This window comes from Trichosporon asahii, assembly GCF_000293215.1.
Source record: "Trichosporon asahii var. asahii CBS 2479 unplaced genomic scaffold scaffold00070, whole genome shotgun sequence".
NCBI classification, from domain to species: domain Eukaryota; kingdom Fungi; phylum Basidiomycota; class Tremellomycetes; order Trichosporonales; family Trichosporonaceae; genus Trichosporon; species Trichosporon asahii.
In genome coordinates, this window is record NW_014040855.1 from 1273281 (window position 1) to 1289551 (window position 16271).

The 16271-nt window shown below is 57.9% G+C and overlaps 6 protein-coding genes across 6 annotated transcripts; 4 read left to right on the forward strand and 2 right to left on the reverse strand.

Annotated features, from left to right (window-relative positions):
- Positions 1-238: 238 nt before the first annotated feature.
- A1Q1_04274 (uncharacterized protein) lies at positions 239-1637 on the reverse strand (the record flags this gene model as incomplete). Its single annotated transcript, XM_014322651.1, has 6 exons — positions 239-316; positions 363-864; positions 926-1057; positions 1214-1332; positions 1379-1444; positions 1482-1637. 6 exons carry the CDS (start codon positions 1635-1637, stop codon positions 239-241), a joined length of 1053 nt encoding a protein of 350 aa, XP_014178126.1.
- Positions 1638-1968: 331 nt separating this feature from the next.
- On the forward strand, positions 1969-3567 carry A1Q1_04275 (uncharacterized protein; the record flags this gene model as incomplete). Its single annotated transcript, XM_014322652.1, has 5 exons — positions 1969-2076; positions 2129-2263; positions 2351-2480; positions 2585-2934; positions 2992-3567. 5 exons carry the CDS (start codon positions 1969-1971, stop codon positions 3565-3567), a joined length of 1299 nt encoding a protein of 432 aa, XP_014178127.1.
- Positions 3568-3603: 36 nt separating this feature from the next.
- Positions 3604-4826, forward strand: A1Q1_04276 (endocytosis-related protein; the record flags this gene model as incomplete). Its single annotated transcript, XM_014322653.1, has 2 exons — positions 3604-4323; positions 4362-4826. 2 exons carry the CDS (start codon positions 3604-3606, stop codon positions 4824-4826), a joined length of 1185 nt encoding a protein of 394 aa, XP_014178128.1.
- Positions 4827-5232: 406 nt separating this feature from the next.
- Positions 5233-10319, forward strand: A1Q1_04277 (uncharacterized protein; the record flags this gene model as incomplete). The annotated part of the gene is made up of 9 exons (XM_014322654.1): positions 5233-6494; positions 6536-6782; positions 6829-6906; positions 6957-7019; positions 7111-9006; positions 9045-9054; positions 9113-9375; positions 9443-10012; positions 10068-10319. 9 exons carry the CDS (start codon positions 5233-5235, stop codon positions 10317-10319), a joined length of 4641 nt encoding a protein of 1546 aa, XP_014178129.1.
- A 294-nt stretch (positions 10320-10613) lies between these two features.
- Positions 10614-11694, reverse strand: A1Q1_04278 (uncharacterized protein; the record flags this gene model as incomplete). Its single annotated transcript, XM_014322655.1, has 3 exons — positions 10614-10763; positions 10900-11344; positions 11399-11694. The coding sequence occupies 3 exons, from the start codon at positions 11692-11694 to the stop codon at positions 10614-10616; spliced, it is 891 nt and encodes a 296-aa protein (XP_014178130.1).
- A 388-nt stretch (positions 11695-12082) lies between these two features.
- Positions 12083-16023, forward strand: A1Q1_04279 (uncharacterized protein; the record flags this gene model as incomplete). Its single annotated transcript, XM_014322656.1, has 3 exons — positions 12083-12878; positions 12916-13303; positions 13341-16023. The coding sequence occupies 3 exons, from the start codon at positions 12083-12085 to the stop codon at positions 16021-16023; spliced, it is 3867 nt and encodes a 1288-aa protein (XP_014178131.1).
- Positions 16024-16271: the final 248 nt, after the last annotated feature.

Sequence of the window (16271 nt, forward strand, 5' to 3'; positions counted from 1 at the left end):
ACATGAGTTCTAGGTTACAGGTCGTGACGGGAGAGTCGCCACCTCGGATGAGGAAGCCAGACCCTTTACGTTCCTCATCTCGTTATTGGGACTAGCGCATTCGGCGCATCGGCTCTGGAGAGAAGTTACTTCGATTGTAGTATTATAGGCTGCAGCCCGTAGTCATGCAAGGCCTGCGGTCAGCTTTGAAGTAGCAGTAGCAGTACGCACGTATAGTCGAAGCGTCAGGGATCATAGGTTACACGGAATGGTCAAAAATATGTCTCGACGAGCTGCCGGTATCGAGGGTGTGTTCACCAGTCCATCTGCCCACTGGCTGTTTTCGCCTGGACATTAGTTCAGCTACTGGTACGGTTACGCACCTCTGCGAGCATGGTCTGCAGCCTCAGCTCCCTCGCCTCCGCTCTTCTCTCAGCGGCATCAAGCATCTCCAAGAGGATCTGGTTTCTCCTCTCCAGCTTTGACTCCGCCAGCTTCAGCTCCTCCTCCTTCTCCTTCTTAGTGGCAGCCTCTTTTCGCGACTCGCTCTGCTTCCTCATGGCCTCGTTTAACTCCAGCTGTTCCAAGACTGTCTCGACAAGATTACTCGGCATCGACTTGATCATGCCTGTCAGAGTCTCGACCTGTTCCAACACTCTATCCCGGGATGCAGGTGTCGGAGATCTCGGCGAAGCTTGTCGCGGCGGCGCACGGTTGGCGGGCTGCAGCTGGGACCCAAGGAGTACATCCACATCCAGCCGGTCGTTAGACGATGTGGACGTGTCGTAGTCACGCAAGCTGTGGCTGGGTCGGCTGTCGATGCGGGACCGCGACAGCGGCGTGACAGAAGTCGAAGACGACATGCTCGTCGACGCCTTCATTGCGCTTGGCGTCGATCCCCGATCCATAGACATGTTGCGAGAGTGGAGAACGCGCTTTTGCGCACCCGAGTTTCGCATGCCTGGTAGGGGCATGTTCATCGATCCCGGGAATGGCTGTGGGTTGAGGGATGGCAGGTCGCAGCATTCCTGACGTCAGCTTTGCGAGAGGAGGATCCGATTCACCTTCCAGTTGGGGCCTAGGACCTCTTCCAGCTTGGCCTCAAGCGCCTATTTCTTCAGCTTCCACACATATTAACAGCTTACCTTCATGTATTGACGCTGGAGCTCAATCGTCCGGTGCTTGCTCTCGTTGTCCCTACCGTCAGCTCAATGCCATCATGAAAATCGCTCACTTTTGAGACTCTGCGAACAACTGCTCGGTCGTCTGCCACTCATTCTTCAGCTCATCGAGATCATCCTGTGTCGGTCGGCCAGCTAGCTGTTCTTTGAGGAGTGCGACTTCGCTATTGAGCTGTTAAGGTTTATCAGTTCACGGTGCTCGTGCCTGGACAACTCACGCGGATTATCTCCAGATTCTGGGACGAGAGTCCGCGCTGCAACTGGGACGGGGGAGTGGACGAGGTCTGTGTGTCAGCTAGAGATGCTACGTAGATAACCCACGACACTAGCACCACCCCAGTCATCGAGCGAATCGTACGCCGACGTTGTCATGACGTTTCCGGACGACATGTCTGAGCCGTACATGCTGAGCGGTCGTCGGCGGGACGCTGGCGTCCGGGTACTGTTGGAGGGGAAGTTGGAGGAGAAGGAAGACATGGTCGCGAAACTTGTGTGAGCCGGTCGGGAGTGATGGCGACCTCGGCGTTGGCGTGTCCCGTTTGCAGTTGCTGCCAAAGTTAGCGTTGGAAGAGTGAACGGACCACCACCTTGCCGCCGGTGGAGGCCCATTGTTGACAACCCCTGGACCCTACGCCTAGCGCGGTGCAGACAGGCGCGTCGTCCGGTGGCGACCCTGATGTGTAGTGTGTTGGTCACGTGCGCAATCGACCTCCACCATGACATGTCCAGACAAAGATTCAAGATTCGGGCGGATCCGAGATCCCGAGTTGAACTTTGACCTCTCACAAACTTTGACCACGCACCGAGAATGGGCGCAGAGCAGTCGAAGAGCAAGGGGAAGGACCAGGAAGAGGGTCCCCTCGACTACTACGAGCTCCTCCAGGTGGACATCGAGGCCACTCCCGAGGAGATCAAAGTGCGTTCAGCTATCCTTGCACGGTCTCAGACTGACGACAGAAATCATACAGGCGACTTGCAGTGGGTCTCAGCAGCTATTGAGAGCTGGATCACTCACACTACAGCTCATAAACCACCCCGACAAGAACCCCGATCGAGTAGAGGAGGCCACAAAGCTCTTCGCCGATCTTCAGCAGGCTTATGAGGTGAGCGCAATGTTGCGGCAGCAGCTGACAAGCAGATCCTGAGCGACCCTAACGTGAGTAGTCAGCTCTGGCGACGACTGATGTCAGGAACGCGCGTTCTACGACAAGCACCGCAATGATCATATCGAGGTCAACGACGATGACTTGTACGACCATGTCCGCGCTGGTGACGCAGGAGTCAACGACCCCCGCTCCAAATTCAACAGGCGGAGGACGGGTGACCCTGGCGTCAAGCTTGACCAGCTGATGCGATTCTTCAACCCCAAGCTGGCCCGCAAGATGGACGACACGACTGAGGTAGGTCCTTATGCTGTGTTGTAGCTAACCTTAAGGGCTTCTACTCTGTGTACCGCACGCTGTTCAACGTTCTCGCCAACGACGAAGTTCTGCACACCCCTGAAGGCCACGCGCCCGTGCACTATCCGACCTTCGGCGACTCCACTACTCCCTACGCTCCCCCTCCAGGCATGACCAAGGCGGAGCGTGCGAAGACGAACTGGGCTCGCGACTTCTACACGGCTTGGGGCGAGTTCACGACCGAGAAGAAGTTCGACTGGATCGAGAAGTGGGATCTTCGCCGAGGGGAGGACAGGAATGTTCGTCGTCTGATGGAAAAGGAGAACAAGAAGATGCGTGAAGAGCACAGGAGAGAGTATATCGATACCGTCAGGGTGAGTTGTTTACCGCCGACATCCCACTGACAGCAGACCCTGGTTACGTTCATCCAGAACCGCGACCCCCGATACAAGGAGTACTTGACCCAGCAGGCGAAGCGACGCAAGGAGAAGAAGGTTGCATCGGCTGGAGCGTCGGGCACTTCAACGCCGCGAGGCGCCCGCCAGATCGACCCTGAAGCCGCTCGTCTCCGCGAGGCGGAGCGCATGCGCCAAGCCGCTCAGTTTGAAGAGCAGGACTGGCAGAAGATCAAGGAGGAGCCCCTCTCCGAGGAGGAGATCGATGAGTACGCTGAGGAGGGCGACGGAACTGGTCTCAGGATGGACGACGGCGCGGGTGGAGAGATCTTTGAGTGCGTTGCCTGCAACAAGACCTTCCAGAGCGAGGCTAGCTGGGGCAACCACGAACGCAGCAAGAAGCACAAACAGGCTGTGTACAAGCTCGCCAAGGAAATGAGGGCCGAGGCTGGAGGTTTCAGCGAGGATGACTTTGTCACGCCTGCAGAAGGATCGCCGGTGGAGGACGAAGACCAGGACCTCGATGACATCGATAATCTTGATGAGGACGACCTCGCGGCAGAGCTGGAGAAGTTGGAAATGAAGGAAGCTGAGGACGAGTCCCTTGCGTAGGTCTAAACTGTGGTCAGAGCTAACCGCATCAGCCAAATGATCCAGGAGGAGACGAAGAAGTCGACTGCAGCCGACGCTAAGCCAGCCGTTGTGACCGCCGAGTCTGTGCCGACTCCGGAGCCGGAGGAGAAGTACGAGATTATTTCTGACGAGGAAGACGGCCCTTCTGAGGCTGAATCTAAGGCTACTAAGGCACCTGAGATGTCCAAGAGGGATAAGCGGCGAGCTCGTGAGGCGCGCAAGAAGGCCGAGGAGGAGGAGCGGAAAGCCGCCGCAAAGGAGGCTCGGAAAGCCGCGAAAAAGGCCGGCGGCGGTGCACCGCCTCCGCCTCCGCTGAGCAAGAAAGAGAAGGAGGTTGCCAGCTTTGTGCAGCCCAAGCGCAAAGGTGACAAGGGCAAGGGGAAGGGCAAGAAGGTCGAGGAGAAGGCTGTCACGCAGCAGGACATCGAGAAGGTCGCCGAGGAGGTCAACTCTCTGAGGTCGAAGATGACCGACAAGTGGGCGGAAGACTGGACCGGCATGGTCGGAAGAGTCCGAGATGTCTTCGGCGATGTTGCGGAAATGGTAGTTCTGTGTCTCGGTCTCGGAAAGCCGTTTGGAGACCGCACAGCCAAGATTCAGCTGGCGTTCATCCTGGAATTGGCCGCAGGTCTTGGCGCCGAAGCTTCGGCGATCAGGGCCTTTGACCCTGTATTTGAGGACGGCGATGTTCAGCTTCTCAAGGCCCTTGGATGCGAAGTGATGGAGGAGAACTTGGTGGGTGTCTGGCTGACTTCCTGGCTAACCCGACGCAGCGAGGTGCGCATCCTCTTAGCGACAAGCCGCACCTGGTGTACATGCCGCACTGCTCGAAGCCGCTTTATGAGTCGTTCCTGCAGACAAACTTCTCTCCGCGGCTGGCCGAGAACCCGCGCTGTCTGCTCTTAGGCAATGACCTTGGCGATTACGTTCCAGGGTTCGTGCGGGTCACCGCCAAGGAAGACGATGAAGAGCCAGCGGAGGAGTTTGTGAAGCCTAAGAAAAAGCGGAAGAACCGTGGCATGGCCGCCCCTCCTCCAGTGGACAGCGTCCTCCGTCGTCTTGTGCCGCACTTTGAGGTCTTCATGCTGTCTGAGCTCCCCGAAACGAACCTTCCCGGGTTCGCGCGTGCATTCTTGTCGACCGGCTTCCAATGGGTGCCGCTGGATAAAAAGGATGCCGTCGATTGGACAACACCGTTGCCACCAGTCGAATGGCCCGAGGATGGCGAGGTGGCGTAATCTGACTCCCATAGACTTTTTTTAGAACAGCAGTGCGCTATTTGCCCACCGCTCTCACTCTGGTTGTACTGCCTCGTCATTGTGGGTTATGCATAGATTCTCACCATGTTTCTACAAGACATCAGATGCATAAACAGACGCCCCCAGGAGTGTCGCGGATGTGCAGGATTAAGGTTCATTCCAGTAAGATGCCGAGACCAAACCATCGGTGCCTGGCTCCGACTCGGGTCGGCGTACTCCGCAGGCTGTTTGTACCCCACCCATGTGGTCAGGTGGCCAGGCTCCCTTTTCTCGTTATCACTCTCACATCCTCACGACCTCGCACCACATTATCTACTCCTGCGGATCGTTACTGTCGACAGCTTGAGCGACCGGAGACTCTGCCTACCTCTCCCGTCGAGCGACAATGACGACTCCCTCCTCGCCCACTCCTCCACCCGCAGGCGACAGCGATCCGCCTGTGGGATCACCAATGACGTCGAGTACACAGTCACCTGGGCCATCGACACCAGCAATCTTGGTCTCAAGTATCGACAACCCAGAGCGCGACCGATCCAGATCGCGATCAAGAACACGCTTTGCGGTCGGTTCCAGTCCCCCGCGATCGAGATCGGCGTCTAGACACTCACGATCCCGCAGCTCGCTCCGGTATAGCGTCGACGAGCCGTTCACTCCTACAGCGCAACCAGTTCAGCTTTCCAGTTCTGACCTTCCCTCGCCCGATCAAGCGCCAAGGAAAGTACCCTCCCCGGTTATCGGCACGTCTTCTTCACCACCGCCTCCTCCGACACGACAACTAAGCACCCAGCAGGGTGCGGCACCAGAACCTCACATTCCATCCGGAGACGCGATGCTGGCCGTATCGGACACTGGCGTCCCGATCATCAAGCCAAAACCTGTACGCCCACTACGCAAAGGTTCCACCTACGAGCCCGATCCGGCAGACAGCGACCGCGAGCACAAGGACGACGATATCATCGAGCTCAAGCCCATCAAGGCCAAAGCGGGACGGGGTCGCCGCATGCGTTCACCATCGACCGCGACAACGACGAGCCAGAACCAGGGCGATACACCTCTCGCGGACGCACTGATTAAGCCGAAAGGTCAGGTGGATGACTTCCATGACCCTACCTTTGACGAGAAGTCTGAGGGCAGCGACGACACAAAGATCGGAGCCATCAAGTCGAGGTTGAACGGCACGACCAAGACCGACGCCGGGTCGAACAATTCCGATGACAGCAACGCGAAAGGCTCCGACGGCATTCTCGGCGGCGCCGCATGGGGGGAGAAGGGTGCTCGACGACGAGCAGCCCCTGCTAACGGCGCTGAGCGTCATATCGCCTTCGATGTGGAGTCGGCCGAGGGCGAGGACGACGAGGGCAAAGAGGAGGACGCGGCAGGGAAGAAGAAGAAGAAGGGCTCCAAATGGTCTCAGTCTCCACTGAAGGAGCCGATTGACAAGCTCTTGCACATCATCTGGATCTTCCTCGGGAAGCCGGAGTTTGGTTGGATCAAACCCAGGCTCAACTGGAACGACATGGAGCCTGTCTTCAGAGTCGGTCTCAGCGTACGTGATCAAGGGCGGGCATTTACTGACGGCACAGACATGGTTGGGGTTCATTCTCATCCTCATCAAGCCCTCGGGGCAGGCTATTGGCATGGCGGCCTGTACGTTCACATTTCGCTCAGCGCGCGGAGCTAACGGACAGTCCTGGTTCTCATCGTTGCGTGCATGGTGCCCCCATGGCCGCCGATTGTGCAGTACCTGGAGATCGTCCTCAACCTGTTTTTCTACGTATCCGTTGGCTGGGCATGGGTAAGCTCCTGTCTGTGTCTTGCAATGCTAAATTTAAGGTCGCTCTGGGAACCTTTGTCGCCAACGCAGTGCGGGTCGAAATGGATCCGGCGAAAGTGCAGGCTGGTCTTGCGGCTGCCGGAGGATCAATGACAAAGGCTGTGAGTGCGATCGGGAAGTGGCATACGCGATCCAAGCTCACTCCAGATCTTCAATGGAACCTTCATCCAAGCACGCCCTTGCATTGTCTGTGCGGTGTGGCTCTCGGTTGGAACGGGTATTGCGGTGAGTCACCGATGTGACTGTTCTAGGCTGACGTTAAGCTGTGGTGGAAGCTACGGACAGCGCCCAGTCCTGCGACATTCCCTCTGGTTTTAACTTGCATCATGATCGACGTGGTGAGTGTATAAGAGGGCGCACCAGCTGGCGTGCATCAACTGACATCAGTCACTGACAATTGTGCCGCTGTATCCGGGCCCATTCTACCAGATGGGGTGGACAGTCTTCAAGCCCATCGCGATTCAAGCCGGTATCGGATTCGTTTGTTCGATCTTCGTCTTCCCGCAATCAGTGACTCATCAGTTCCGCAGGAAGTTCGTTGGTGTGCTTAAGCCCCTCGCGCAGGGTATGGCTGAGCTGGAGGAGCACTTCACCCAAGCGGCGTCTCTTGTCGATGGTGGTGACGGACCCAACCATCACTCACCGCGAGAGCCGTTCCCTCCGAATGATGACAGGACATCCTTCGACAGCGACCGGAGCACAGATGAGGAGCACAAGATTCATGCCTGGGGTGACTGGTCTGCCAGCATCAGAACAACTTTGCTGGGCTCACTGGCGGGGATGCAGCCTCTCCAGGCCCAGGAGCGTTACCTCGATGTCGACATTAGTTACACCCGACTCTCCGGTCATGATCTGAAGGACCTGTTCTATCTCTTGACATCGATGCAGATTCGAGCGAGTGGCCTGTCGTTCTTCTTCAACCAGATCGTGAACAAGATCCGCCGCACGCATCTCGACTCGGGAGCGTTCAACGCCCACTCAACGCTTGGTTTGTCTCGTGCCAACTCGGCTCAGCCGTATTCTCGTCCTTTATCGCGGGCGACAAGTCATGTTGGATCCAGACCGCCATCCAGAGGTATCTCCAGACCCGCATCTGCTCGCGATATCCGTCGCAACTCATCATCGAAGGAGATCCGTGAAGTCCACTCTGCCGGCGCCAAGGAGCTTCGAGACGCGCGGAGCCACTCTTATCGAGACCTGAAAGATTCACGGAATCCGTCTGCACGCGATGTACGGGAGCATGCCCTCGTCGACAGCACTCCCGCAACCCCGCGCAGTGGTCACGTAACACCACACCGAGCCTCAACGGATGACATGCGGGACCACGCTAAAACGCTGGCTCACAAACTGCATCTCTTCCGACAAAACGACAAGAACCTGCACTCTAGTCGACAGAGTACGTCGGATCTTCACTCGCTGAAGGGCAGCACGACTGCTCTCCAAGCTCTTAGGGATCTGACCGGCAAGGGAAGTCACATCTCGCTGCTCGATCGGCTACGCAAATCTCAGCAGCCCGTCGGAGTCTACGAAAGTCAACGGTACATGGACATGGAGCTGGCCGATGACTCTGACCTGCAACCCCTAGTGCGACAGCTCGAGCTGCTCGCCGCCGGTGCGTTGCCGTTGGTAAAGTCTCTGAAGAAGTGCCTGAACGGCGCTGTGGCCTGGTCGCAAGCCAAGGACAAGAAGCGTTGGACAGAGGACAAGTCTCTGGCAAAGAGCCTTGCGACTATGAAGATTATCCTTACCGAGTTCAAGGAGCATCGTGTTCGCGTGATCGACCCGTATCGCGACATGTTCGACCCCTTACACCCGACGTGGCAACGCCTCACTCCCATCCAACACAAGGGTCTGTACTACTGCTTCGTTGCGCAGTATCATCTGATTGAGTTCTCGGAGGCCGTGCTCGCCTTCATCGAGAAAGCGTTGGAGAAGGACGCCCAACGGCCGAAGAAAAAGCTGTGGCTCCCTCGTCTGTTGGCGCTGTTCAAGCAGTTCCGCGAATCGGTCAAGTCGGAAGTCGACCATGCCGCGGGTGACAACGGAGAAGACGACGACCAAGAGCTCGAAGACGAGGAGCGCGAGATGTACGAGCACGAACTCGACCACCACGAACTTGGCGCGGCGGGGCGCAGAGATCCCGATTACTCCCCCTACACGAACGTCTTCCTCGTCATCTTGAGCAAGATCACGAAGATTCCCGACCTCATCTTCTCGAAGAGTGGCATGTATGCTGTTAAGGCCGGCATGCTCGGCTGCTTGACGTCGCTACCTGCCTTCTTCTCAAGCAGCGCTGGTTTCTACTACGCAAACCGTGGCATCTGGGTGAGTTATTGGAAGATAGGCAACGCTGACAATCGCAGTGCACTATCAGTGGGTAACGGATATGTCTACGGACTGGCTCAGTAGGACGGAATGCTGACAATTACAGTGGCGCAACTAACTCTGGCCGTCTATGCTGGTGACACTTTCTCGGCATGGTTTGGCCGTCTGCAGGCGACTTTCTGGGGTTGCTGTATCGGCACAGCCGTCTGGTACATTGGTAGTGGTAGCGGCAAGGGTAACCCGTACGGACTGGCGACCATCTGCTTCTTCGTCTTCATGGTCCTGAACGGCTTCTACCGCAACTATAACCCTGGGCCGATGCTGACCCGAGTCATGACAAACGCGAGTCTGATGCTCGTCGTCGGTTATGTGAGTGCTTCACCCGTGTATGTTCTCAGCTGATAGTTAGTCGTACATGAACGGCAACATTGTGCAGACGACAAACGCCACATGGGGCTGGGACGTTGGATGGCGTCGCTTCGTTTGCGTAGTCATCGGCATCACGTGTGCTTGGGTCTTCACGTACTTCCCTCCGACGTACAGTGCACGACACGCTATCCGATACTCGTACGCCGGAACGATCAACAAGGCCGGACGCATCCTCTGCACCATCTTGTCGGCAGCAAATGACCCGCACGAGCAGATCGATCCTGCCTGGAACCCAGCCATCCGCAAGGAGCTCGTCAAGACGCGCACCAAGATCGGCTCCCTGGGTATCCGCCACAACAATGCAAAGAAGGAGTTCTCCATCCGCGGAGAATGGCCCGAGGAGCGCTACCGCGGTCTCATGAACACGCTGATTGAGACCATGTCCCTGCTGTCGCAGCTGAACCACCTTCTGCCGCAGATGGACTGGAAGTGGCGCAAGGCCTTCCTGATGCGCACGCGCATGAACGACCCGCTCTTCCTCGGCGACGTGCTTGCCATCATCAGCATGAGCTCAACCGCTTTACGTGTCGGCAGTCCGCTGCCACAAATCACGCCTGGACCCCTGGTCGCGAAATATGTGAGTTTGCCCCGGGTTATGGAGGGATTTGGGCAATCCAGGCTGACGGATTTAGCACTTGAACAAGTACAAGGGACTCGACGTGCCGCTCGTAGACCCCGCGAAGGCTGCGTTTGACGATGACGACATTCCAAGCGTCGTCACTATCGAAGTCCTCGAATCCGAGGAGTACATGCGCTACGCGCTCGGCGTGTCGACGGCGTACGCGCTCATGTCGCGTCTGGACGCCATCATCGTCGCGTGCAAGAGTCTGCTGGGTGAGAACTACCACATCGCGAACATGAAGCTGGACGGCATGATGGTGTAAGTTAGCGGAGGGGTGGAGTATCGAAAGTCGCCGTCGTATTCGTTATCTATATCATAATGATCAGCTGGTGTAAGATGTTAGGTGCTGTAACGTCATAGATAGAGCGGAGGGGTGATGAGGTCAGTACGGACGTCAGCCAGGCTAAGCGTGTAGTTCTATCCTGCAATGCATTTTTGGTTTGACCAGTTTAACCTCTGGGATCAAGTCTAAGGGATCTGATCTGATCGGGTGGTTGGGCGTCGGTTTGGTTATTAAGCTCTCTACTCTACTCGTGGCGTCTCGGAAGTTGGGTGTTTACTTCTGGACTCGCGTGTAGATCGGGTTCTTCTTCTCGAACACCTGCGGCTCGCCTTCCGGTGATCCGGGAATGTTCTTCTTCCAGCCGAGCTTGGCGAAGACACAGTCGTTGAACTTCTTCTCGTCCTTGCGGCACGCGTGGAGGTACTGTCTGTCAGCTTGTCTCAAGAATAAAGCGAAATAAGCGTTTCAGGAGGACCGCTTCTGGATCAAGATGCCGCCAGCCGACCAGATCTTGCGACCACGGTAAAGCACCTGCCAACACCTCACAACCGCAACTCACCTGGTTGTTGTTCTCCAGGCACTTCCAGTGGTTGTCGAACTCCTGGAGACAGTTCTCCCGCAGCTTCGTGATGACAGCCTGCGCGCACCGCGTGACCTTGCGGCCCTCAGCGAGACAGTGCTCGGGGTCGCGGTTCTCGTTCTTGCAGAGCATGAAGTCCTCTGTAGGGTTAGCGACATTCCAACGGCCTGGCTGCTGGGCGACAGAGAGACGAGGGAAAGGAGAAGCGGAACGGACGGCACCGACAGCGTTCGAGTTGAAGCCGCTTCGCGCCGAGTTTGGCAGCCGAGAAACGAGACATTCCGGTCCGCGTCGATCACTAGGCACACCCAGCACCAATACTCCGCTGAGCGCCGACGTGCAAGCAACGCTGCCCTGACACACAGCGGCATCACTCTCCCAGCTGAGACCAACTAAGGTCCGGGCATAGCTCCGCTCATGCACGCTACTCGGGCGTCAACGTCGTCGTCTCCGATCGCCGACGTCCGAAATAGCAAACATGGCGCAGATGGAGATTCGGTCGATGCCCACTGGCGTTTGAGTCGTAGACGCAGCCTTTGCAGTCGTGCCGTCCCTTTCCGCTGTCCCCTTCCCTTCCTTCTCTCTGTCCCTTCGCAGCGGCTTTCGTTGACACTTGCCGTTGTACTCCTTGCAGTAGTCGCCGATGAAGAACGAGGCCGACTTGAGGGGGGCGGAGGTGGTGCCTAGCTCGTCGACATGGGGGACCGACTTGGGCATGGGGTTGGGGTCGGAGTAGGGCTGGTCATTGCGGACAGCCTCGCGGTGGGTCGACATGTTGACTAGCCGGGCTCGGTGGTGGTGTCGGAGTCGAGGTCAGGTCTAGGACTGGTCTCAGCGAGCAGAGCAGCCTGCAATGCCATGATGGTGATAGGTCTCCGCCAGCGGCTCACTGAACCAGGCGCGCATAATCCCGAATCACCGGCCCTCCACCCTGGTGGCCGCGGAGGATGTGGCGGGGCTGCCTCGAGATCGCGTGTCATGGCCCCGCACCCTGAAGTTGCCCAGGTGTTGGCGCGCGCGGAGGCGCCTCGAGTGCCCAGTCATGACGTTGGGTTGGGCTCAATGTGCATGCGTTCAACACCCGTCGACGACACACACGACTTGCACTCACAACACACTTCCGGCCGGCCGACGATCCACTCCGCTGAGCCAGCCAGCCACCATGCAGCGCAACAATGCGCTGGGCTCGCGCTTCAACATCTCCAGCCCACAAGCCAACGACGGTCTCAACCTCATGGGCGGCATGAGTGATGGGCCCTATCCCAGTCTGCGTCCGCCGGGGCAGTCTTGGTCCGGCGCAGGCGGAAGCGACCCCCGAAGCTCGCCGTCGCCTTCACCATCGAACGCGTCCCTACCTCCGGCGCGCTCCCCGGCTCGTCGATACGGCGACATACCTCCCCCAGCTGCGTCACCACCGTCGGTGCGCGCCAACGGAAACGGCTACGGAGGCTTGGGGCACTCGCGGATGCCCTCGGATGCCTCGACGGGGCCATCGCGACCGGCGCGGTCCCAACGTCGCATGGAGGGCAATGCGCCTCCCCCGAGCCGACCCCACCTCCTCGCACCTATTCGCACGAACAACCTTGGACGACCAGACTCACAGGAGATGCCCTCGCCCATCAGTCCCGAGATCCCAGTCGTCGGTACGCCGATGGCTGAGGGCGAGGACCCGTTTGCCATGGATCGCCTTCAACGTACACAAGCGCGCAAGGCTACGCTGCAGACGCCTAACGCGGCTCTGCATGCTCCTTCGCCGGCGAGCGCTGCCCTCACGCCCGAGGAGCGGATGCGCAAGGCTGTCGCCGCGTTCGCCTCGAACAGGAAGGAGAGCCACGACTCGGACCAGAAGGCGCCCGTGCGCCGTCCGCCGCGTCGTCGAGGAACGACCGTTTCACGTCCCAAGGACGAGAGCTGGGACGACTTCTACATGGGAGGCGGCAAGTTCGCCGAGGTCGACTGTGAGTTCACTTTGGCTTGCACTTAACTGACGAACAGCTGTCATGAAGGTCATCCGGAAAGAGTGGCCGTTCATTATGGGAGCCGAGTTCTCTCCGTCGACCTTGGCGCTGTCTCTACTCTCGCAACAGCCGAGTCAGACACTGGGACCACACCCCGACCTCTACCACTTCCAAGACGTACACAATGGGCTTTCGAACGCTCTCCAGAAGGCTGTCCGTGGGCATTTCCAGACTTTCGCCGCCTCGCTCCCGACACACGCGAACTTTGTTTCGACTCTGGACCGTGCTCAAGATCAGGTCAAGAGCTCGCGTGAGGCTCTCAAGCAGGCCAAGGAGGGACTAGCGGGAAAGAGCAAAGCCGAGCTCGCTAGCGTCAGGGCGCGCGAGAGAATGGTTCGCGAAATGCTCCAGGTCGTCGATCAGATGTGAGTTTGTCGGTTGGACGAGATACTGACATGCAAGTGACGAACTCAAGCAAGCACCCGAGCAGCTCGAAACGTGGATTGCGGAGAAGAAGTTCCTGCAGGCTGCTCTGCTCCTCGTGAAGAGTATGAAGGGCATCAACCGCGAGTCGTTGCAGGAAATTGGAGCTTTGCCCGACCTAAGGCAGTACTTCCAGTCACAGCATAACACGCTGTCCGACATTCTTATTGAGGAGCTCCACAATCATCTGTACCTCAAGTCTTTCAACAGCGAGTCGCGATGGAAGGCGTACTCGCCGGGTCAAACGACAGTTCCGGTCATCGATGCGCATGACGACCAGCCGACGGCTCCGGACGCCGACCACTCCCGCTTCTCTCAGTTCTTGTCTCATCTTGCCGTCAAGCCTAACCATATCCCGAACCTCGATGAGGTCACCGCCAACGGCATCACCCAGAACCGCGTGTCCCTCAACATGTCGAGGGCTCCGTCCATGACATCTATCACATCCGTGGGCGGAACGGTCGACACCAGCGGCGGCGAGACCGACTCGTTCAATTACATGGAGACGCTGCTGGAGGCGCTGGCCGCCCTTGGTCGTCTCGGATCAGCTTTGGACATCATGGTGCAGCGGGTGCCGTCGGAGATCCACCAGATTGTCGACAGCACCATGGAGGAGGTTGAGGAGCGGATAGAGCAGCGCGCCTCTGACCTCACCACCATGCTCCGCCCAACGACGATGCTGCTGGCCGACAAGAACGATCTGGGGTCGATGCCCCTGTTCGACAACGACACGCTCCGCGTTGTGGTCTCGCTCGACGCGACCGGCCCGCCCGAGAACGCGATCGTTCTCCGTGACCTCTTCTGGACTCTCTACTCCAAGCTGGCGGCAGTAATGGAGGGTCACCGTGCGGTTTACGAAGTCGCACGCTGGATCGCCTCTCGTCGTGACTTCAAGGACACGACAAAGGCTGATCTCAACCTCAATGTCCCCGTTCTGGAGATCTGGCGGCCTGTCCAGCAAGAGGTTCGCACGCTCTTGCAAGCGTATCTCTCAGATGATTCGCAAGGCTCGGCTCTTAAGAACAGTGCGCTTCCAAGCATCAACGAAATCCTCCGCGAAGGTCGACTAGTGCGGGATAAGCAAAAGGACTTGTTTCGATTTGGCGACAGCGACGCTCGTGCCGTCAATGGCGAGATCAAGGAGATCGACGACTCGCTCAAACAGACCTTACGAGCGTCTGTGCCTGGCCTCGTCAACCTGCAGGCCGGTGACACCGGGAACGTCCTCGGTGCGGTCAGCGGTGCCGATGAGCGGTATTCTACTTCTGGTAAGATCAGAACGCTCATCCCGCCTAACCCGTTCAACGTCACGGTCCTGTTCCAACCGACGATCTCGTTTATCAAGCGCGCCACCGACATTGTTCCCTCCGGTTTCGAGGACGAGATGTCGCAATTCGGCACTGTGCTCGAGGAGTTCGTCGAGAATGTGTTCATCCCGCAGCTCGACGAAAAGGTCACTGCGTCGTTCCAGCACGCCGTCACGGGCTACGACGCTTACCAGATCGACCGTCGCCCGATTTTCGGTCTTGAGAAGCCGCCGCTGAAGTCGACTGTGCGCGTACTTGCACTCATCCAGAGCCTCTGCGCTATGCTTCACGAGTCGCCCTTCCACCGCGAGAACTACAGCCGCTTGGTCGTAGGGGTTATCGGCCAGTACTACCAGCAGGTCAACCAGCACTTCAAGGAGGTCGTGACCATCAGCCGACGAGAGGATGGCTCGCCAAAGATTGGCCTTCCGGCCGACTGGGCGCTGAACGGCGACCTCGACGTCGTGTTAAACCAGATCCGAACCATCGCCCCGGAGGACGTACGGGAGATGGACCGGTTAGAACAGCAGGAAGCTCGCGTCGAGATGAGGCTGTGCGGAGACACACCGCCAGTAGAGTCTCAGCTCCTCAACAGCAGCCGCAAGCTCGAGGCATTGGCGCACGTGGCGCAGAGCGTCAGGTGGTTCATGAACTCGCTGCTCAATCTGCAGGAGCTCGTGGACGACGACGACATCGACAAGCCCTCGCTTCAGCCGCAAGAAGGCGCGCCCAAGCTACCGCTCACCCGTGCGATGGCTCAGCGGTTCGAGTCGATTGTGCAGTTCTACGAGCAGCTCGTGTCCATGACGCTGAACACGCTGCACCTTGAGGTACGCTGCCGCGTGCTCTGCAACCTGAGCGCAACCCTGCGGAGGAACGACTACCGACTGGAGAGCGAGGCGCTCGAGCCGGACCCGGATGTTGTGGATCTGAACGCGACGCTGCTGGAGATGGACTCGATTGCGTCCAAGACGCTCTCGCTGCAGGACCACAGATTCATGTTTAAGGGACTTGGGAATCTGATCGACAACATCTTCATCCAATCTGCGCGCCAGCTGAAGCACATCAACGGGGCGGGTGCGCGCAAGATCCGGCGCAACATTCTGTCGCTGCAGCAGACGCTGCGCGGGATCAATACAACCGACGTCGTGCTCAAGAGCATCGAGTACTGGGATCTGTACGAGCTCGGCCCGAAGCAGATGCTCGAGTCGATTGGCAGCAAGCCCGATTTCGGGTTCGACGATTATAACGCAATGTTGAGCTTACAGTGTCAAGAGAACGGGTTAGACCTCAACTCGCACCTGATCGACTTACACGCGCTCGCGATGGACATTGAGGACTGGGAGATGGTCTGAGAGCGAACGTGGCGGTCATGTAACGAGCTCGTCCCATCGAGGGGAGTGAAAGAAACGATAATGATAGATAATATATGTAGTCTAGCCATTATGTTTAATGACGAACATGTAATAATACCACTAGTCCATATCATTGCCTCTGCACAACATCTACAAAGACGCTGTCGCCATCCACGCCATCCATGCCATGTAGCAAGCAAACAAAAAATGGACGTGCATCCGAGCATCCTGAAGAGTTGTCCTGGGTG